Raw genomic sequence first — 24,445 nt, 5'->3', positions numbered from 1 at the left:
TAAGTAATAAACTGCATATTCCAGTAACCCATAATGAAGGCATGCTAAAATATCTGACATCAGGGCCAAACAGTTTTCATAGCCTCAGTTCTCCTCACCTTTGAAATTCCTTTTATGAAAACAAAAAGAATGAAAACAGCTCAAAAGGACGGCCTCTCTTTGGAATATTCAAAATCTCAAGTTGGCTTTCCTGTGCGACACAGAACGTAGTATGTACTGAGAGAATACAAACTTTTAACATTATTGTGTCAAAAGAATAAATAGAACCAATATTTCCATCTCAAGCTATTTTCATGTATCTGCAGCTTGAGATTTTTCAATGTTCCTAGTTTGAGAGAATTAAGCTTCCTACACTTATTTTAAGAAATGCTCAACCTCATATGGTAATAAATTTTCTGCTTCTCTGAATAATCTACAATGTGTGAGAATGGTTTAAAATGAAAAATTTCCTCATCTTAGAAGAGAGAAAAAAAGGTAATTCATCTTCCTTTTTACTACCCTTGAGTCTCAGAGAGTGTTTGGGTCACATCCTAGTGTGTGTATTAAAGTATTAAATACATCTGTAAAAGTCCACTATGAACAGATAGTCATAGTATGCCAAAAAGAGAAACATAAGGTAAAAATAGAACTGTCATTACGTTGAAAGAACTCTTTTTTCCCCAAAACTGAAAAATTAAAGTTTATCACTGTTAAAAACTCAAAATATAGAGAGAAATTAAGAAAATCAGATAGGCCTACTATTCAAAAACCTATAAAAAGATCAACAAAATGAACTAAAAACATAACAGATATAAAAACAGACATTACCAATTACAAATGTAATATTAAAGGAAAAAAATGTATTCATAATACCAACAAAACCCATTAAGCACCTTGCAATAAATTTAACCCAAAAGAGTAAGACCTAAATGGAGGAAACTATTAGTTATATAGGATTGGAAATTTTTTTTAATGTCTGTATATTTCATGATTTGAAGACATATTTTTCTTATAGTACATCTTTTGTTTTACAAATAATTGGATAAACAAATATCTACATAAAAAGTGCCCATGCTACCGGTTCCCCAACTCCAGACAGTTCAGGGTAGAGAAGGGCTCCTTATGCTTCTGGAAAAGACAGAAAGGGACTTTGCCTGATAACAAAAGGAATTCTCCCTTCACTTTCAGAAGTCTACCCAGGCTATGTACCTAGGAGTCTGCAAGAGTTCAGCATACCTGGGCTTAGGGCTCCCTCTAGTGCTAAAACAACTGCAAGGACCACAGAAATAAGTAATTTAACACTCAATCCCATTTGAATTCTCAGAAAACTTTCTCAAGGACAGGTATAAACAATGCCAGACTGGAAAGACTGGAATAAATACCTAAATTTTTAACGCTCATATATCATCAAATGTCCACAAGCATCAAGAGCATTCAGGAAAACATTACCTCATCACACGGAGTAAATGAGGCACCCATGACCAATTCTAGAGTGGCAGATATATATATTCTCAGACAAAGAATTCAATACACCTGTTTTGAGAAAACATGATGCATTTCAAGATAAAACAGAGAAATTTAACGAAGACACTGAAATAAACAATAAAAAATCACTCGAGCTGAAAAAGTCAACTGACTGAAAAATTCATCAGAATCTCTCAAAAACAAAATTGATCAAGCAAAAACGGAAATATTTAGTTCAAGACATACTATATGGAAATAGATTTAAAAGAATAAAAAAGAATAAAATATGATTACAGGATCTAAAAAAGAGCCTCAAAAGGGAAAATCTAGGAGTCACTGGTCTTAAAGAGGATACAAAGAAAAAGACCGGGATAGAAAGCATATTCAAAGAAAGTAATAAGAGAACTTTTCAAACCTAGAAAAAGATACGAACATTTAGGTAAAGAAGGTGAAAGAACACCAAGAAGATTCAACTGAAATAAGACTACCACAAGACATATAATAATCAAACTATCAAAGGTCAAAGATGAAAGAATCATCCTAGAAGCAACAAGAAAAAAGTAAATAACATATAAAGGAGCTCTGATATTTCTGGCAGCAGCCTTCTCAGTGGGGAGTTTACAGACCAGAATGAGCAAGATAGCATATTAAAAGTGCTAAAGGGAAAAAACTTCCAACCTAGAATACTGCATACAGGAAAGATATCCTTCAATATGGAAGAGAAATAAAGACTTTCCCAGACAAACAAAAGCTGAGTAAATTCATCATCACCAGATGAATGCTGAAGAGATTTTACAAAAAAAATGCTGAAGAGATTTTATCAATCTGAAAGTAAAGGCTGCTAACATATAACAAGAAAACATCTGAAAGCATGAAATTCAGTGGAAAAGGTAAGAACAAAGACAAATTCAGTATACTCTAACAGAAGAGTCCAACATTAGAAGAAGAATTGTCATGGGCCACATATAAAACACACTATCACTAATGATAGTGGATGAGCTAAAAAAAAATTATAACGTTTTAAGAAAGTTTACTGATTTGTGTTGGGCCATATTCAAAGCTGTCCTGGGCTGCATGTGGCCCACAAGCTGTGGGTTAGACAAGCTTGCTCTAGTGCAACAATTGTGGTGTGTAAATCACTTACATTTTCAGCATGAGGACCAAAAGAAAAATCTATCAAAAATAATAACTACAACAATTTTTGAAAGATAGACAATATGAAAAGATATAGAGACAACAAAAAGTCAAAAAGTAGGAGGGAGTTAGAGGAAAAGTTAGAGTACAGATTTTTTTAGTTTTTTCTTTGCTTGTTTTCCTTTTTTTCCCTCTTCTTTGAGATTAGAGTTTTTATCAATTTAACGTTGTTAGCTATAAATATTTTTGCAAGCCTCACAGTAATGACAAAGCAAACACCTATAATAGAAATTGAAAAAATAAAAAGCAAGGAATGAAAACATACAGCCAGAGGAAATCACTAATCTAAAAAGGAAGAGAGGAAGAAAGGAAGAGAAAATTTACAAAACAATCAGAAGAAAAATCACAAACTGGAAGTAGTTAAGTCCTAACCTTTCAACAATAACATTGAATGTAAATGGATTAAATTTTTCAAATAAAAGACAGAGAGTGGCTGAATGGATTAAAACAAGACTCAAATATATGCTGCCCATAAGAAATTTACTTTAGCTATAAAAACAACATACACTAAAAATGAAGGAAATGAAATGAAATATTCCATGCAAATGGAAACAAAAAACAAGAATAGCTATACCTATGTCAGATAAAATAGATTTCAAGGCAAAAACTGTAAGAAGAGTCAAAGAAGGTCATTATATAATAATAAAATGGTCAAATTCAGCCAAAGAATATTAAAATTGCAAATATTTCTTGCACAAAACACTGGAGCATCCAGATAATATAAAGCAAACATTACTAGACCTAAAGACAAAGACAGACTCCAATATAATAATGCCTGGGGACTTCAACACCCACTTTCAACACTGAACATATATTTTAAATAGAAAATCAACAATGCACCATTAGACTTAATACGCACTACAGACCAGATGGACCTAATGATCATTAAGAGAACATTTCATCCAACGGGTGAAAAATATACATTCTTCTCATTAGCACATGGAATATTCTTGAGGACAGACCATCTCTTAGGCCAGGAAGATAGTCTCAACAAAGTATTACATGTCAAAATAATATCAAGTTGGTTTTTTGTTGTTGTTGTTTTTTTAAAGACAGAGTTTTGCTCTTGTTGCCCAGGCTGGAGTGCAATGGCACAATCTCGGCTCACCACAACCTCCACCTCCCAGGTTTAAGTGATTCTCCTGCCTCAGCCTCCCGAGTAGCTGGGACTACAGGCATGTGCCACCACCCTCAGCTAATTTTTTTGTATTTTTAGTACAGACAGGGTTTCTCCATTTTGATCAGGCTAGTCTTGAACTCCCAACCTCAGGTGATCCAGCTGCCTCGGCCTCCCAAAGAGAGTATCAAGTATTTTTTCTAACAACAGTGGAATTAACTAGAAATGAATAATGACACTTTGGAAACTATACAAATATATGGAAATGAAACAATACGCTACTGAAGGAATTAAAACATAAAATTTCAATTAAGAAATTAAGAATAAAACTTTAAAATGGCTTGAAACAAATAAAAATAGAATCACAACATACCAAAACCTATGGGACACCACAAAAACAATATTGCCTACATCAAAAAAGATTTCAAATAAAAACACTTAATAGTGCATCTTAGAAAATAAAAAAGCAGAACAAACTAAACCCAAACTTAGGAGAAGAGAAGAACTAATAAAGACTAGAGCACAAATGAATAAGTTATAGACTAAAAAATATATATAAAAGATCAACAAAAGGAGAAGTTATTTGGGAAAAAATAACTAAAATTTATAAACTTTTAGCTACACTAAGAAAAAAAGTGAGAAGATGAACATAATTACGAAATGAAAAAAAAGACACTACAATTGATACCACAGGAATTCAAAGAATCATTAGAGACTATGATAAGCAACTATATCCCAATAAATTGTAAAGCCTGGGAGACAAGTATAAATTCCTAAATACATACAAACTACCAAAATTGAACCATGAAGAAACAGAAAAACTAAACAGACCAATAGCAAGTTATGAAACAGAAACAATAATAAAGACTCCCATCAAAGAAAAGCCCAATATCAGGTAGTTTCACTGCTGAATTCTACAAATCATTTACAGAAGAACTAACAAATTCTACTTATTATATTCTACAAAGTCAAGGATGAGAGAACACTCTCAAATTCATCCTACTGGCCAGCATTATCCTGATACCAAAACTAGACAAAGACACAATTAAAAACAAAAAAACAAAACAAAACAAAACAAAACAAAAAACAAGAAAAGAAAACTACAGGCCAATATCACTCATGAACAAGATGCAAAAATCTGTAACAAAATTCAGCAAACTGATTTCAACAACATATTAAAAAGATCATTCATTGTAATGAAGTAAGATTCATCTCAGGGGTGCAAGATAGTTCAACATGCAAATCGATAAATGTGATACATCATAGCGCATTTAACAAAATATAGCATATTTGCTATAACATATAACAAAATAAAGGTCAAAAATTATTTCAATGGTTGAAAAAGCATTCAATGAAATTCAACGTCCCTTAATGATTTAAAAAAAAACTCTCAAAAAACTAGGGATACAAGAAATATAACTCAAAACAATAAAGGTCATATAAAACAATCCCACCACTGGCATCATACTGACTAGGGAAACACTGAAAGCCTTTCCTCTAAGATCTGGAATACAACAAAGACGCCCACTGTCACCACTTTTATTAGACACAGTACTGGAAGTCCCACCCAGAGTAATTAGGCAAAAGAAAGAAATAAAGAGCATCCAAACAGGAAAGGAGGAAGTAAAATTATCCTTGTTTACAGATGATATGATCTTATACTTCAAAAAACCTAAAGACTCCACCAAAAACCTATTAGAACTAATAAATTCAGTAGAGCTGCAGGATACAAAATTGACATATAAATTCAGTAGCATTTCTGTATGGCAACAGAGAACAATCTGAAAAACCAAAAAGTAATCCCATTTAAAATAGCTACAAATAAAATAAATGGAATCAAAGTAGTAAAAGCTCTGTATAATTAAAACTATAAAACACTGACGAAAGAAATTGAAAAGGACACAAAAAAGAAAATATATATCATGTTCATAAATTGGAAGAACAAATATTGTTAAAATATCCATACAACTCAAAGGTATCTACAGATTAAATGCACTCCTTATCAAAATACCAATGACATTCTTCTCAGAAATGGAAAAAAAAATCCTAAAATTCATATTGAACCATAAAAGGCTCAGAATAGCCAAAGCAATCTTGACCAAAAAGAACAAAGCTAGAGGCAGCATATTACCTGACTTCGAATTATGGTATACAGCTATACAGCAAACAAAACAGCATGATACTGGCATAAAGACAGACAAATAGTCCAATAGAATAGAGAGGCCAGAAATAAACCCACACACTTATAAACAACTCATTTTCAAAGAAGGTGCCAAGAACATACACTGGGGCAAGAATAGTCTCTCAATAAATGGTGCTCAGAAAATTATATCCTGTATATACAGAAGAATAGAACTAGACCCCCTAACTCTCAAGATATATATAAATTAAAACAAAATAGATTTAAAACTTAAATGTAAGACCTGAAACTTTGAAACCACTAGAAGAAAACATTGAGGAAATTCTTTTTTTTGTTTTTTTGTTTTTTTTTTGAGACAGAGTCTTGCTCTGTCACCAGGCTGGAGTGCAGTGGTGCAATCTTGGCTCACTGCAACCTCCACCTCCCGGGTTCAAGTGATTCTCCTGCCTCAGCCTCCCAAGTAGCTGGGACTGCAGGCGCACACCACCACACCCAGCTAATTTTTGTATTTTTAGTAGAGATGGGGTTTCACCATGTTGGCCAGGATGGTCTCAATCTCTTGACCTCATGATCTGCCCACCTCGGCCTCCCAAAGTGCTGGGATTACAGGCGTGAGCCATTGCGCCCAGCCAACATTGAGGAAATTCTACAGAACATTGGTCTGGGCAAAGATTTCGAGTAAGACCTCTAAATCACACGTAACCAAAGTAATATTGAAAAAATGAAATCACATCAAGCTAAAATGCTTCTGCAAAGCTAACAATCAACAAAGTAAAGAGAAAACCTACAGAATGGGGAGAAAGTATTTGCAAATAACTCATATGACAAGAGATTAATAACCAGAACACATAAGGAGCTCAAACAACTCAATAGCAAAATAATAATAATAATAATACAATTAAAAATTGGGCTAAAGACCTGAAGAGACATTTCTCAAAAGAAGACTTATAAATGGTCAACAGGTTTATGAAAAAATGTTCAACATCAGTAATAATCAGGGAAATGCAAACCACCTCACCACAGTTAAAATGGCTTTTATCCAAAAGACAGAATATAACAAATGCTGGTGAGGATGCAGAAAAAGGGGCATGCTCTCACACACTGTTGGTCAGGATGTAAATTAGTACAACCACTATGGAAAACAGTATGGAGGTTTATGGAAGTTCCTCAAAACACTACAAACAGAACTACGTATGATCCAGAAATTCTACTACTGGTTATATCCAAAAGAATGAAAATCAGTATATTAAAGAAATATCTGCATATCCATGATTATTACAGCATTATTTGCAATAGGCAAGATTTGGAATCTACGTAGGTGTCCATCAACAGATGAACAATGAAAGAAAATGTGGTATATATACACAAATGGAACATTATTCCACCATTAAAAAGAATGAAATCCTGTCATTTGCAATGACACTGATGGAACTAGAGAACATTATGTTAAGTGAAATAAGCCAGGTACAAAAGACAAATGTCTCATGTTCTCATTCATATGTAGGAGCTAAAACAATTGATCTCCTGGAGGTAGTGAATGAAATGGTGGTTACTAGAGGCTGTGAACACTAGTGAGGAGATGAGGATAAATAGAAATGGTTAATGGGTATAAAAATACAGTTAGAAAGAAAGAATAAGATCTAGTGTTCCACAGCATAATAAAGTGACTATAGTTTAAAATAATTTATTGTATATTTCAAAAGATCCAGAAGAGTAGACTTGGAGCATTCACAACACAAAGAAATGATAAATGTTTGAGGTGATGGATATTTCAGTTACCCAGATTTGATCATTACACATTATCTATTTGTATTAAAATATCACATGTACCCCTTAAATATGTACAACTATTATATATCCAATTATTTTTTTAAATATTGAAGAAATGAAAGACCTTCCAAGACCAGATTCTTCAATGAGAATTCATCTCTTTGTCACTAATTCTATCACTCAATTTCTTCATAACACTATAATAGCACCCACACAATGTATATAAATTTAAGTCCTAACATTGTTCCTTGCATTTATTAGGCATTCAGTAAGTATTTATGGAGTTCAAGGATATTCCTTCATTGCAAATAACATAATGTGTAATGTACTGAGCCATTCTTCTATTCAACTAAATATTAACTTAGTTTCTTTTACTACAGTTTATAAGTCAGATTGGAAATAATATGACAAAAATACTGCCATAAAAGTTTGAATCATATATTTTTATCAAAATACTAAACTTATTGATGTTATGAATAGTAATAATAATATCACAATAATAGCTAGGATTAGGGAGTTAACATTTGCCAGGAACATATATTATACAACATATAAAGTACCACATTTATGACTTACCATTACACCATAAATTAAATTAGCTGCATTTTGCAGATGAGAAAACTAAGACACTAAAAAGTTAAATAGGCCAGGCGCGGTGCCTCATGCCTGTAATTCCAGCACTTTGGGAGGTCAAGGCAGGTGGATCACCTGAGGTCAGGAGTCTGAGACCAGCCTGGCCAACATGTGAAACCCCGTCTCTACTAAAAATACAAAAATTAGCTGGGTGCAGTGGTGCGTGCCTCTCGTCCAAGCTACTAGGAAGGCTGAGGCAGGAGAATCCCTTGAACCCAGGAGGCTGGGGTTGCAGTGAACTGAGATCATACCACTGCACTCCAGCCTGGGCAACAGAGCAAGACTGCATCTCAAAAAATAAAATTAAGTTAAAAGTTAAATAATTTATCCAAGGTGACAGTGGCATTGCCAGCATGTAGACTCAAGTGGTATGATTCCAAAGCCCAAGCATTTAACATTGTTATATTTTTCCATAGCCACAAAGATTACATATACATATATATACAGTATACATATACACACATAAATATTTTATATACATATCTCCAAAGCAAGTTTTTAATCAGAGAATCTTCCTGAACATTATAAATAAAATTTTAATAAAATATTTAAGAGTAAATTATAATAACTGACTAACCATAATATAATAATAATTGACAATAATGTTAGATTGTCTTTATTAGGTTGGATTTTTAAAATAATATATATGCTGCAGCATATTTAAAGCTTTGCCAGTCAAATATAAATTTATTTCCTACTTTCCCTTAATATCGGCATGCACTTTTAATTTTAATAAGTATATTTACTAGTTTTAAAAATGAGCTTTTCCCAATAAAGTGAATTAAAAATGAAAGAATAGTAATAAATGTTTACTTTCCAAGCTTTATAAATTGATTTTAGACATTACTACATTAAAATAATTCATCAGATGTGACTTATTGTTTATTATTAGGTAGCTAATGTGGCCCCAAAAAATAAAAATGACTTTTACCAATCACATCACCATATAAAAGTCATAGACAGCAAAATATTTCCTGCCAACTTTAAGAAACACAGAAACTCTTAAAGAATTATTTAAAAATTTCATAAACTACCAGACAAAGTATAACAGTGAATACAACAGGCATCTATTATTCACTCTATTTAATTTTTCATTGCCTTTACTTTGGCTTGTCAAATGTATCATGTCAGTAACAAAAATTAATGTGAAATAACTAAACTTGTCTTCAACCTAGCAGAGAAGTATTATCCTTAAAGGGGAACATATTCCTAAAAGCACTCTGCCTGTTAGAATAGTAAAACCTACCATAATAATTTAAAACATTTTGGAGCTGATAGAGCCATTCATATATTACTTTTACCTATGTTGGCAAAAAAATAATCATTGTGATGTTACATATGGCAATGGATTTGTAGATATGACACCAAAAATATAAGCAACGAAATAAAAAAATAGATAAACTATCAAAATTGAAACTTTTGTGTTTTAAAGGATACCATCAAAAAAGTGAACACAACCTACAGAATGGTGGAAAATACAAATCATATATCTCATGCGAGCCTCATATCTAGAAGATATATAGAACTTTTTCAATTCAACAGCAAAAAAAGCCCAATTAAAAAATAAGTAAAAGATTTGAATAGACATTTCTCCAAGAAAGATAAAGAAATGGCTAAAAAGCATATGAAAAGACACAAATACTCACAAAGATATTTGTAAGCTATATTCTTAGCAGCATTATTTACAACAGCCAAAAGGTGGAAGCAACTCAAGTGTCCATCAATGAATAAATAGATAGACAAAATATGATGTGTGTAAGAACTAGATAAAGGTGACAGTTGTACAACATTGTGAATGTACTAATACATAATGAAACATTATTCAACCTTAGAAAGGAAAGACATTCTGATACATGCTATCATATGAATGAACCATGAAGGCTTATGCTAAGAGAAATAAGCCAGTCACCAAAGGACAAAAACTGCATGATTCCACTTAACATGAGGTATCTATAGCCATCAAATTCACAGAAACAGAAAGTAGAATGGCAGTTCTTAGGGTCTGGAAGGAGGTGGGGGAGTGGGTAGCTATTTTTTAATGGGTATAGAGTTTCAGATTTACAAGATTAAAAAGTTTTAAAGAGGAATGAAAATGATGGTGGCAAAACAATGCACATGACCTTAATGCCACTAAACTGTATACTTAAAAATGGTTAAAATGGTAAACTTTATATTATGCATATTTTTCCAAAATTTAAGAAAACAAAGTTTCTTTAAACAGGTAAAGTACTTGAATAAGTATTTCTCCAAACTAAGATACAATGGCCAGCAAGCACATCAAAAGATATTCAATATTTAATCATTAAGGAAATGGAAATCAAAACCACAGTATTATTTAGCTGTAAAAAGGTATTAAGTACTGGTACTTGCTATAATGAGAATGAACATCAAAAACATAACATTTAGTGAAAGAAGGAAATCCCAAGATGTTACATACTGTGATTCCATTTATATGAAATATCTAGAATATAAGTAAATTTGTAAAGACAGATAGCAGAGCAGTGGTTGCCAGGGGCTGGGGTGACTCCTTCATGAGTACGGAGTTTCCTTTTGGGATGATAAAAAATGTTTAAGAAATAGATAAAGGTGATAGAGACACAGAGCAAGATAGCAGAATAGAAGGTTCCATCAGTCGTCCCCTCCAACAGGGACATCAATTTAACAACTATCTACAGAAAAAACACCTTCATAAAACCAAAAACCAGGTGAGCCCTCATAGTACCTGGTGTTAACTTCTATCAGTGAAAGAGGCACTGAAGTGATTTCTTAAAAATTCTCCAATTGCCAACATCAGCCCTCTCCCACCTCCCTGCAGTGGCAGCATATGGTGAGGAAAGTATCTCTAGGCACTAAAGGAGGGAGAAAACAATAATCGTGAGGGACTGAACTCACTGCTGTCCTGTTATAGTAGAAAGGAGAACTGAACAAAACTCAGGGGACACCCGCCTACAGAAGGCACATATAAACCAGCACTAGACAAAGGAAAATCGCCAATCCTAGCAGTCTGAACTTCGGCTTCCACTGACCTCACCACCAAGGGCTAAAATGCTCTGAGTCTTTAAATGAAGTTGAAAGGCAGTCTGGGCCATAAGGACTACAACTCTTAGGCAAGTCCTAGTGCTGAACTGGGCCCAGAAACAGTGAACTGGAGGGCACAGGACCTGCTGGGACAGCAGAGGGGGTGACTAAGGGAGTACTGGCATTGCCTCTCCTCTAACCCCAGACTGCACAAATAGTGGTTCCAAAAGAGACCCCTAACTTCCACCTGAGAAGAGGTGTGGGAAAAGTGGAGAGGACTTTATCTTGGCACCAGTCAGAATGATGAGGCCCTCCTTCCAGGTCTTAGCTTCCAGATGACGTTTCTAGACACATACTGGGCCAGAAAGGAACCCACTGACTTGAAGGAAAGGACCCAGTCCTGGAAGCATTCATCACCTGGTTAACTGAAGAGTACCTGGGTCCTGAATAACCAGCAGCAATACCCACGTTCTATGTTGAGGGTCTTAGGTGAGCCTCTGAGACTTGCTGGCTTCAGGTGAAACACAGCACATTACCAGCTGCGGTGGCTAAAGGGCAAAACTCTTATGTTAGAGAAAAGCACAGGGAAAAGTAAATGGTACTTTGCCTTGTACCTTAGGAACTAACACAGTCACAGGTGGATGGAGCACCAAGTGGGGTCTTGGGATCCCCAATTTTAGGACTTGACTCTTGGATGGCATTTCTGAACCTACCCTAGGCCAGAGGGAAGCCCACTCCCCTGAAGGGTGAGTCCCAGGCCAGGCAGCACTCACCATAAGCTTACTTAAGAGCCCTTAGGCCTTAAGGGATCATCAGCTGTAGTCTGGCAGTACTCCCCATGGCCTTTGATGGCAGTGGCTATGAGGTGAGGCTCTTCTGCCTTTGGAAAAGGGAGGGAAGAGTGGGAAGGACTGCATATTGTGTTTTGAGTGCCAGCTCAGCCAAAGTACAATAGAACACTAAGTAGACTTCTAAGGTTTTTAACTCTAGTCCCTAACTCCTGTATAGCACCTCTGGACCCAGCAGGGGCATGAGGGAACTCGTCATCCAGAAGGGAAGAACACACGCCTAGCTGGCTTTGCCACCTGCTGATTGTAGAGCCCCAGGACTTTAGGCGAACACAGGCAGTAACCAGTGAGTGCATACAGCAGGCTGTAGGCAAGATCCAATGTTGTGCTGGCTTCATGTCTGACCAGCACAGTCATACTGGTGATGGCCACAGTGGTACTTTTGTCACTCCACCCCCAGCTTTAAGTGGCCCATAACAGAGAGAGAAATTTTGTTTGTTCGGGAGAAAATAAGGTAAGAGAACAATAGTCTCTGCCTGGTAATCCAGAATTCTCCCAGACCTTGTCCAAGACCATCAAGGCAGTCCCTCTATGAGTTTGTAAGTAAAGTGTTACTGGGCTTAGGGTCCCCTCTATAGCAGATACAACTAATACCATAACATCCAAGTCCCAAGTCCTTTCAAACATCTAGAAAGTCTTCCCAAGGAGGACAGGTACCAACAAGCCCAGACAGTGGGGGCTACAATAAATACCTAACTGATCAATGCCCAGATAATGAAGAACATCTATTAGCATCAACACCATCCAGGAAAACATGACCTCATCAAATGAAATAGATAAGCCACCAGGGACCAATCCTGGAGAAACAGAGATATGTGACCTTTCAAACAGAGAATTTAAAATACCTGTGTTCACGAAACTCAAAGAAATGCAAGATAACAAAAAGAAGAAATTGAGAATTCTATTAGGTGAATGTAACAAAGAGACTGAAATAATTAAAAGGCATCAAGGAGAAATTCTGTAGCTGAAAGATGTAATTCGCATATGGAAGAATGCATCAGTCTTTTAATAGCAGAATTAATCAAGCAGAAGAAAAAATTAGTGAGCTTAAAGACAGGCTATTTGAAAATACGCTGTCAGAAAAGACAAAAGAAGAAGATTAAAAACAATGAAGCACATCTACAGAATTTAGAGAATAGCTACAATAGTGAAAATCTAAGAGTTCGTGGCCTTAAAAAGGAAGAAGTGAAACAGATAAGGGTAGAAAGTTTATTCGAAGGGGTAACAACACGAAACTTCTCAAACTAGAGAAATATATCAATATCAAAGTACAAGAAGGTTATAGAACACCAAACAGAATTAAACCCAAAGAAGACTACATCAAGGCATTTAGTAATCAATCAAACTCCCAAAGATCAAGAATAAAGAAAGGATCCTAAAAGCAGCAAGGGAAAAGCAACAAATCACATACAATGGAGCTCCAATACATCTGGCGGCAGACTGTTCAGTGGAAACCTCATGGGCCGGGAGACAGTGGCATGACATATTTAAAGTGCTGAAGGAAAACAACTTTTACATTTGAAATGTATATATATCCTAAAATGTATATATTTGAAGTGTATATATATCCTACAAACATGAAGGAGAAATAAAGACTTTCCCAGACAAACAAAAGCTGAGTGATTTCATCAGCACCAGACCTGTCCTAAAAGAAATGCTAAAGGGAGTACTCCAAACAGAAAAAAAAAATGACATTAATCAGCAATAAGTAATCACCTGAAAACACAAAACTCACTGGTAACAGTGAGTACACATAAAAACACAGAATATTATAACACTGTAACTGCAGTGAGTAAAATACTCTTATCCTACATAGAAAGACTAAACAATGAACCACTCAAAAATAATAACAACTTTTCAAGATGTTGACAGTAAAATAAGATATAAATACAAACAATAACAAGTTAAAAAGCAGATGGATGAGGTTAAGGTACAGAGTTTTTATTAGTTTTCATTTTGCTTGTTTATTTGTTTATGCAAACAGTGTCAAGTTGTTATTAGGTTAAAATAATGGGCTATAAGGTAGTTTTTGCAAGATTCATGGTAACCTCAAACCAAAAAACATACAATGGATACACAAAAAATAAAAACTAAAAAACTATATCATATCACCAGGAAAAAAAATGACCTTCACTAAAGGAAGACAGGAGGGAAAGAAAGAAGGAAAAGAGGACCACAAAAAGTGTCAAGTTGTTATCAGCTTAAATAATGGGTTATAATGTACTATTTACAAGTCTCGTGGTAACCTCAAAACAAAAAAACAAGATACACAAGAAATAAAAACCAAGAAACTAAATCATATCACCTTCACTAAAGCAAGACAGAAAGAAAGAAGGAAGAGAAGAACACAAAACAACCAGAAAACAAATAATAAAATGGCAGAAGTAAGTCCTTACTTATCAATAATAGCTTTCAAAGTAAATAGACTAAACTCTTCAATCAAGAGAGTGGCTGAATGGATGCAAAAAAAATACTCAATAATCTGTTGCCTACAATAAACATATTTTACCAATAAAGACACATGTAGCCTATGATAAAGGAATGGAAAAAGATATTCCATGCAAATGGAAACCAAAAAAGAATAGGAGTAGCTATACTTACATCAAACAAAATAGATTTCAAGACGAAAAACAAAGAATAGACAAAGAAGGTCACTCTATAATGACAAAGCGGTCAATTCAGCAAGAAGATATAACAGTTTTAAACATATGTATACACCCAACAATGAAGCATCCAGATATATAAAGCAAATATTATTATTAGAGGTAAAGAGAGAGATAGGCCCCAATAAAGTAATAGCTGGAGATTTCAACACTGCACTTTCAGCTATGAACAGATCTTTCTTCGAAGAAAATCAACAAAGAAACATGGGACTTAATCTGCACTATAGACCAAATGGATCTATCAGATATTTACAGATAATTTCATCCAACAGCTGCAGAATACACATTATTTTCCTCACCACATGGATCACTCTCAAGTATAGACCATACGTTAGGTCACAAAGCAAGTTGTAAAACATTGAAAAAAACTGACATAATATAAAGCATCATCTCTGACCACAATGGAATAAAACTAGAAATTAATAACAAGAGGAATTTACAAATACATGGAAATTAAACAATATGCTCCTGAATGACCAGAGGGTCAATGAAGAAACTAAGAAGGAAACTGAAAATTTTCTTGAAACATGATAATAGAAACACAACATACTAAAACCTATGGGATACAGCAAAGCAATACTAAGAGGGAAGTGTCTAGCTATAAGTGCCTACATCAAAAAAAGAGGAAAAACTTCAAATAATCTAATGATGCATCTTAAAGAACTAGAAAAGGAAGAGCAAACCAAAACCAAAATTAATAGAAGAAAATAAGAAAGATCAAAACAGAAATAATAAAATTGAAATGAAGAAAACAATAAAAAAAAGACTGATGAAACAAAAGGTTGATTTTTGAAAGGTTAAACAAAATAGAAAAACCTTTAGCCAGACAAACTAAGAAAAAACAGAGAAGACACACAAAAAAATTCAATCAGAAAGGAAAAGGAGACATTTCAAAGGATACTGCAAAAATTCAAAGGATTATTAGTGGCTACTATGAACAACTACATGCCAATAAACTGGAACATCTAGAAGAAATAAAAAATTCCTACACAAATACAACCTACTGAGATTGAACTGGGAAGAAATCCAAAACCTGAACAGACCAATAACAAGTAATGTTATTGAAGGTATAATAAAAAGTCTCACAATAAAGAAAAGCCTGGGGTCTGACGGCTTCACAGCTGAATTCTACCAAACATTTAAAGCAGAACTAATACCAATCCTACTCAAACTATCCTGAAAAATAGAGGAGAAGGAAATACTTCCAAACTCATTCTACAAGGCCAATATTACCCTGATATTAAAACCAGACAAAGACACACACACCCAAAAAAAAAAGAAAGAAAAGAAAAAAAAAGAAAGAAAACTAGCCAGGTGTGGTGGCTCACCCCTGTAATCCCAGCACTTTGGGAGGACAAGGCAGTCAGATGCCAAGGTCAGGAGATCTAGACCATCCTGGCTAACATGGTGAAACTCCATCTCTACTAAAAATCCAAAAAATTAACCAGGCGTGTTGGCACATACCTGCAGTCCCAGATACTTGGAGGCTGAGGCAGGAGAATCACTTGAACCCGGGAGGTGGAGGTTGCAGTGAGCTGAGATTGTGCCACTGCACTCCAGCCTGGGTGACAGAGCGAGACTCCATGTCAAAAACAAACAAAGAAAACTACAGGCCAATATCTCTAGTGAATGTTGGTGCAAAATACTAGCAAACAAAATTCAACAGTACATCAGAAAGATCATTCATAACCAAGTGGGATTTATCCCCCTGGAATGCAAGAATGGTTCAACATATGCAAATCAGTCCATGTGATGCATCATATCAATAGAATGAAGGATAAAAATGATCTAATCATTTCAATTGACAGTGAAAACGCATTTGATAAAATTCAAGATCCCTTCATAATAAAAACCCTCAAAAAATTGGGGATTGAAGGAACATAACTCAACCTAATAAAAGCCATATATGACAGACCCACAGCTAGTATCATACTGAAGGGGGAAAATTGAGAGGCTTTCTTCTAAAATCTGGAACACAATAAGGATGCCCACTTTCACCACTGTTATTGAACACAGTCCTGAACGTCCTAGCTAGAGCAATAAGAAAAAAGAAAGATATAAAGGGCATTCAAATAGGAAAGGAGGAAGCCAAATTATCCTTGTTTCCAGATAATATGATCTTATATTTGGAAAAACCTAAAGACTCCATAAAAATCTTAGAACTGATAAATTCAGTAAAATTGAAGGATACAAAATCAACATACAAAAATCAGTAGCATTTCTATATGCCAATAGTGAACAATATAAAAAAGAAATTAAGAAAGTAATCCCATTTATAATAGCCACACATAAAATTAAATACCTGGGAATTAACCAAAGAAGTGAAAGATCTCTATAATGAAAACTATAAAACACTAATTAAAGAAATTGAAGAGGATACCAAAAATGCACTGGAAGAATCAATTCATGGATTGGAAGAATCAATATTGTTAAAATGTCCATATCACCCAAGGCAGTCTACAGATACAATGCAATCTCTCTCAAAATAACAGTAACATTTGTCACAGAAACAGAAAAAAAAATTAAAATATATATGGAACCACAAAAGACCCAGAATAGCCAAAGCTATCCAAAGCAAAAAGAACTGAAGGAATGACATTACCTGACTTCAAGGTATACTAAGGAGCTACAGTAAGCAAAGCAGCATAATACTGGCATAAAAACAGACACATAGTCCAATGGAACAGAACAGAGAACTCAGAAACAAATCGACACAGCTACAGTGAATTCATTTTCGACAAAGGTGACCAGAACATATACTGGGGAAAAGACAGATTCTTCAATAAATGGTGCTGGGAAAACTGGAGATCCATATGCAGAAGAATGAAACTAGAGCCTATCTCTTGCCATATATAAAAAGCATATGGTATAAAGACTTAAATCTAAGACCTCAAACTATGAAACTACCAGAACAAAACATTGGGGAAAAATCTCCAGGACATTGGTCTGGGCCAAAATTTCTTGGACAATACCCTGTAAGCACAGGCAACTAAAGCAAAAACGGACAAATGGGATTACAACAAGTTAAACAGCTTCTGCACAGCAAAAGATACAATCAACAAAGTGAAGAGAAAACCCATAGAATGGGAGAGAATATTTGCAAACTACCCATCTAACAAAGGACTAGTAACCCAAATATATAAGAAGCTGAAACAATGCCACAGAAAAAAAATCTAATAATCCAATCAAAAAGTGGGCAAAATATTTGAAGAGATATTTCTCAAAAGAAGACATACAAATGACAAACAGGCACATGCAAAGGTGCTCAAAATCATGGATCATCAGAGAAATGCATATCAGAACTGTAATATCACCCCAGTTAAAATGGCTTATATCCAAAGACAGGCAATAACAAATGTTTGTGAGGATGTGGAGAAAACAGAACCCTTGTACACAGTTGGTGAGAATGTAAATTAGTACAAGTACTATGGAGAAAAGTTTGAAGGTTCCTCAAAACACTAAAAATTGAGCAACCGTATGATCCAGCAATTCCATGGCTGGGTATAAACCTTAAAAATAGGACACTGGTATATCAAAGAGATACCTGCGCTCCTATGTTGCAACAATGTTTACAATAGATAAAATTTGGAAGCAACCTAAGTGTCCATTACACAGGGGTCCCCAACCCCTGGGTATGGACTGGTACCAGTCTATTTCCTGTTAGGAACCGGCTGCACAGCAGAAGGTGATCAGCGGGTGAAAAAGCATTAAGGCCAGAGCTCTGCCTCTTGTCAGATCTGTGGTGGCATTAGATTCTCATAGGAGCTCAAACCCTACTGTGAACTACACATGTGAGGAATCTAGACTACGCACTCCTTATGAGAATCTAACTAATGCCTGATGATCTGAGGTAGAATAGTTTCATCCACAAACTATACCCCACCACCACCCCATCCGTGGAAAAATTGTCTTCCCCAAAACTACTCCCTGATGCCAAAAATGTTGGGGACTGCTGTATTAACAGATGAATGGATAAAGAAAATGTGGTATATATTTTTTATGGCATTCATCCATAAAAAAGAATGAGATCCTGTCATTTGCAACAACATGGATAGAACTGGAGATCACTATGTTAAGTGAAATATGACAGGCACAGAAAGACAAACATCGCATGTTCTCACTTACTTGCGGAATCTAAAAAGCAAAACAATTGAATTCATGAACATAGACAGTAAAAGGATGGTTACCTGAGGCTGGGAAGGGTAATGGGGTGCTGGGGAGAAGGTAGGGATGATTAATGGGTACAAAAACAATAGTTAGAGGGCTGGAGGGCAGGGGGTATAGTTAAGGGGTGCAAAAAATAGGAAGAATGAAGAAGACCTACTATTTGATAGCACAATAAGGTGACTATAGTCAGTAGCAACTTAATTGTACATTTTAAAATAACTTGAAATAACTTAAAGAGTGTAATTAGATTCTTTGTAACACAAAGGATAAATGCTTGAGCAGAAGGTTACCCTATTCTCCATGAAGTGATTATTTCACATTGCATGCCTGTATCAAGATATTTCATGTACCCCATAAATATATACACCTACTATGTACCCACAAAATTAAAAATTGAATTCTTTTTAATTAAAAACTTTTAAAAATGCCCAGGCATGGTGGCTCACACCTGTAACCACAGCACTTTGGGAGGCTGAGGCGGACAGATCACGAGGTCAGGAGTTTAAGACCAGCCTGGCCAACATAGTGAAACTCCATCTCTATTAAAAATACAAAAAAAAAAAAAATTAGCTAGGCGTGGTGGCGGGCCCCTGTAGTCCCAGCTACTTGGGAGGCTGAGGCAGGAGAATTGCTTGAACCCAGGACACAGAGGTTGCAGTGAGCCGAGATCACACCACTGCACTCCAGCCTGGGCAACACAGCAAGACTCTGTCTAAAAAAAAAAAAAGAAAAAAAAATCAGATAGTTGCACAACACTGTACATAGTTAAGTGTCTGTTATGTGGGTTTCACTTTGCTAAAAAGTCATTCTCAAGAATTGGAGTTATGGTTAGAAGCATTATATAAATGCCAACAGAAATATATTAAGTAAATTACAGAATGAACTAATTACATATGGGCATGAAAATATGTTGGAAAATATATCTAAAATAATTTTCATAAAAGTAAAATAAAACATACCACAATTTTATATTAAATACACGACAGTTTACAGAGACACACAAATTGTAATGTGAATGAAAACATCTCATAGTATATTTTTTCTTCAAATTATGCAATCAATACATTAACACACATAACCTATCTGACACATGCACTTTCTCCAATAAAATGTATGGCCACGGAAAATTCAGTACTAAAACACTTTAGAAAGAGCTTATCTTGAAAACCTTGGTCTTTTTAGAAATATAAAATTAAAAAACACTATGACTCTAGTATGTAGACCGTAAATTTTGTGGATTCCACTTGGCCCATAATTACTGCACCTTATGTATCCACTGGACACAGCACTAAGCTGTGGCTTTTAGGTGAGAACAACTGGATCTTCCTGGTCCATATTAACATAACTCCTGCATTAACAGTTAAGAGCGAGGTTTAGGAATGAGATATTTTCTTACTCTAACTAGCAATATGATCTTGGGTATTTTAGATAACTTCTTTGTGCATTAAATATTTGTGTCCACATGTAAAATGAGGATCAAAGTAATACCATACAGTTTTGTAAAGCTAATATAAAATAATGACAATAAAGCTATTAGTACAGTGCCTAGGATATAAAAAATGTTAAATGTGAGCCAATGCATCTGTATTAGAGCTTCAAATGGATCAGAGCACTGCATAACACAAAACTTCCATTCACCTATCTTTATTTGTCACCCAACATACTACAGTAGGCCCTCCTTATCCATGGGTTCCACATCTGTGAACTCAACCAACAGCAGATCAAAAATATTCAGAAAAAAATCCCCCAAATTCCAAAATGTAAAATTTATATTTGCCATGCACCAAGTATACTTTGAATCCATGTGAATGAAGTGAAATATAGGCATTGTATTAGGAATTACAACTAAAGATGATTTGAAGTACACAGGAGGATATGCATCAGTTATATGCAAATACTACACCACTATGTAAGGGACTTCACCATCTGCAGATGTTGGTACACAGGAAAGGTCTTGGAATTAATCCGCATGGATACCAAGGTACAACTGTATTAGCTGCACAATTTTGTTGACTCAAATGTTGAATCAGTTCATCATTCCCCATGTGTCTCAACTCTGAGTGCATATTAGTCACTTGGGAAACATTTAAAAAGAACAATTACCTAAGAATCACCCTACAACCACAACCCAGATAATGATTTAATTGTTTTAGAAAGTAGCCCAGACATCCATATTTTTAAAAGCTTTCCAGCTGGTTCTAATATGCAGCTAGTGTTAAAAAAAAAATTATCTAACCAGTCAGGCTCCACTCCCTCAAATTCCTCACATCTTCACAGCCAAAAACATATTTCTGTGGGTGCTATGTAGGCAAACTCCATTTAGAGACGGTAGATTAAAAATTTTAAAGACAAGTTCCAATCTAGAGATAATGAAGGATTTCTATTAAATTCTACTTTAAAAGGAAATTATATTTAAAGGCCAAATATTATTTACAAAGTAGGAGAAAGAAGTGGCAGAATAGAGAGGAAGATGGAGGAAAGTAGGGTTTAGTAAACAAGAATGTGATGATTATGGCTAGCATTTATAATGCTCTTTTTTATGTGCTTCAATTCCTAAGGCCTATATTACATAAAATCTCATTTGACCTTTACAACAACTCAGTGAATTATTATCATCTCCATTTTACATATGGGAAAAATAAGACACTGAGAGGTTAATGAACCAAGGTCATACATTTGAACAGTGACAGAGTTGGGATTTCAGCCCGGATTTGGTTCCAAACCCATACTCTCCTAAATACTACTCTATACTACCACCCTGTGCCATAAAAATCTTACCTGATGTAAGTTAAACACATTTAACTTTTAATTATTATTTCTGAAGTCAAAACAATAAATTATTACTTATTAAAAAACTATCAGCAATGATTATTTTTGAATAGTGAGATAGTAAGTATTTTTTCTTTTATTTATCTGTATTGGAGAAATTACAATAAGAAACATGCATTCATTTTGAAATAAGAAAAAGGAATATTTTTGAATCAAGCATATTACAGAATTTTTATAATTCACAGTTTCTAATATGTATTACTTTAGAAAACATACTAAAACTGAGTAAAAAAATTTCTGTAGTAGTATATATTCTCCACAACAGGCGCTGCTTTCTTAATTATCTTTTCCTTAGTAAAAATACACCAAAATTTGCTTAAAAGAAACTTACCTGTGCACTGTCCACCATTGGTTGGATCTCCATAATAACCTGGCATACAGTCTTGACACTGCTTTCCTGTGGTGAGATTTTTACACTGTTCGCACACATTATTATTGATGCAAGTGCTATGTCCATTACACTGGCAAGCTAAAGGAAACAGTAAAAAGCATTACAAATATCTAACATAATATCAAGTATAATAGCTATCAAAACAAAGAATGTATCTTAAAAAGCTGGATTGTAAAAATGTCCAAAGAGCATCTTCCAAGTTTTGTTTAAAAATTAATAACACATATAGCTCAAGGTTTTGTGCAAGACAGTGTGTACCATAAATCATGTGTTGAAATTTTACCTTAACCTCTTTACAATGCCATGGTTAAAGATGAACTGGAACATAAAAGTTATAGCTAAAGAGGGAATAATCTTTAGCATAATCCTTAAAAATTCATAAGAATGGTATGTCTGTTAAGTTATATAAACACAAGGCTAAATACTATAACTTTGATAAAGAATGCTAAAATTCATCTTAATTATATTAACACATGATAATAATCATCAATATAGAAAATAGTATGGCAATAGATTCTAACCAGAATAAACTAATAGTAAAATTAATAAAAATAGTACTTTTGAGCCAGACGTGGTGGCTCACGCCTGTAATCCCAGCACTTTGGGAGGCCGAGGTGGGCAGATCACTTGAGGTGAGGAGTTTGAGACCAGCCTGGCCAACTTGGTGAAACCCCGTCTCTACTAAAAATACAAAAAAATTAGCTGGGCATGGTGGTGCATGCCTGTAATCTTAGCTACTTGGGAGGCTGAGGCAGGAGAATTCGCTTGAACCTGGGAGACAGATGTTGCAGTGAGCCGAGATCGTGCCACTGCACTCCAGCCTGGGCAACAGAGCAAGACTCCGTCTCAAAAAAAAAAAAAAAAGTACTTTTGAATTAATTTGCATAAATGTGTATCTTCTTTAGATAAGAAAAACTTCAAGATTTAACTGAAAGTCTATTTAAGTTTGAACTAAACAGAATGAAATATAAAGTATGAGATTGTTTATATATCTGTGTAACTGAGACTTCCATGTTTCGATGTTAATATTACAGCAGAATATAAAAATTTCAGAATAAAGTTCATATACGAAAGGCTCATGCTCTTTGTGCCTATTTGGGACATAAAATTAACTTAGTCTGGTAACTGCTTGGCCAAAAATCATCTTAATTGTCACCCTCATGATTATTTTTACTTATTACAACTATGATAGCAACTAGCATTTAACTGAGCTCTCTCTCACTCCATGAGGAAAGCCAATATTCTGCTGATGCCAATTGTTTGTAGTTGGTATCTGTTCTGATTGGTAAGTGTACATAAGCATCAATTTTTAAACACTGTAAACACCATGCCTTGGCCAGACAGAGGACCAAATTGTACATATGAATTTTATTATTTAATCTTCAAAACAATGCTATGTGGAAGTTGCTGTGTTCAGGACTGATTCTAAGATGGAGAAATCTGGGTTAAGCAACTACACAAAGTCACACAGCTAATCAATGACAGAAACAAATATGTATATGGAACACTAAATGTAAAAAAAAACAGATATTAAATAGCATGTAAAACTGCCTCTTATATTCAGAAAATCTGAAAGTGAGAGGAATTCCCAAGAGGCTAGCACAGGATCATCAAAATGAATTAGCATGTGAAGAAACAGACAAACAAAAGAGTAAAACCAAATACTTTACAGAAATTCTTAGAGGTGCAAGTCTATTGTAACACATTATAGAAAGAATATGCAGTTATGAAAAAATGCTCATCATCCTCTTTATGAAATTGAGAAAAATTATAATGTTTTTAAACTCCATATTACATTATGAAACAATTAGAAAATTTAATAGCAAGGAATAATGTTCATGACAAATTAAGAGAAGCAATTAATACAGAGCATTATATTTAGAAAGATGGCAATGTTAAATTCAAGGAAGCAGAGCAAACAGCAAAATAGGTTTCTCCAACAATTATACTCATGAAGAAACATCAATTTGAACAACCACTCACACATATAATTGCCTTCACGAGGGCTAAAAAAAACCTGAATGCACAAGTAAGGCTGTGAAGCCTCTCCAGACTACAGACTAGTAAAAGTATGGTTGGATGGTAAGAGAATCAGTTTTCTGTGACCACAATACCCCATCCCCAAGCCCTTAGAGTACTATACACAGAAAGGCCTCCAGGACTCAGGGATTCTACACTCAAAAGAGGAAGCCGGAGATAGGCATTATGCTTCTCTACCATCCTGAATCCCTT

The 24,445-nt window shown here is 34.7% G+C and overlaps 1 protein-coding gene across 6 annotated transcripts in view; it reads right to left on the bottom strand.

Moving 5' to 3' along the window:
- Nucleotides 1-24,445, bottom strand: part of ATRNL1 (attractin like 1) — an 857,023-nt gene that overhangs the window by 586,771 nt on the left and 245,807 nt on the right. For 5 of the 6 annotated variants that reach the window (XR_008619833.3, XM_034931565.3, XM_034931566.4 and 2 more), the window contains exon 19: nucleotides 22,154-22,291. The exons of the other annotated variant lie outside the window; for it this stretch is intronic. Coding sequence is in view for 4 of the 5 variants with exons in the window: in XM_034931565.3 (XP_034787456.1) it covers nucleotides 22,154-22,291 (138 nt within the window). In the remaining variant the exon portion in view is untranslated. The remainder of the gene's footprint in view (nucleotides 1-22,153; nucleotides 22,292-24,445) is intronic. 6 annotated transcript variants of the gene reach the window in all.

Source organism: Pan paniscus, chromosome 8 (genome assembly GCF_029289425.2).
Source record: "Pan paniscus chromosome 8, NHGRI_mPanPan1-v2.0_pri, whole genome shotgun sequence".
Classification (NCBI taxonomy): Eukaryota; Metazoa; Chordata; class Mammalia; order Primates; family Hominidae; genus Pan; species Pan paniscus.
Note: the sequence above shows the minus strand (reverse complement) of the source record. Positions and strands in the feature narration are given on the sequence as shown.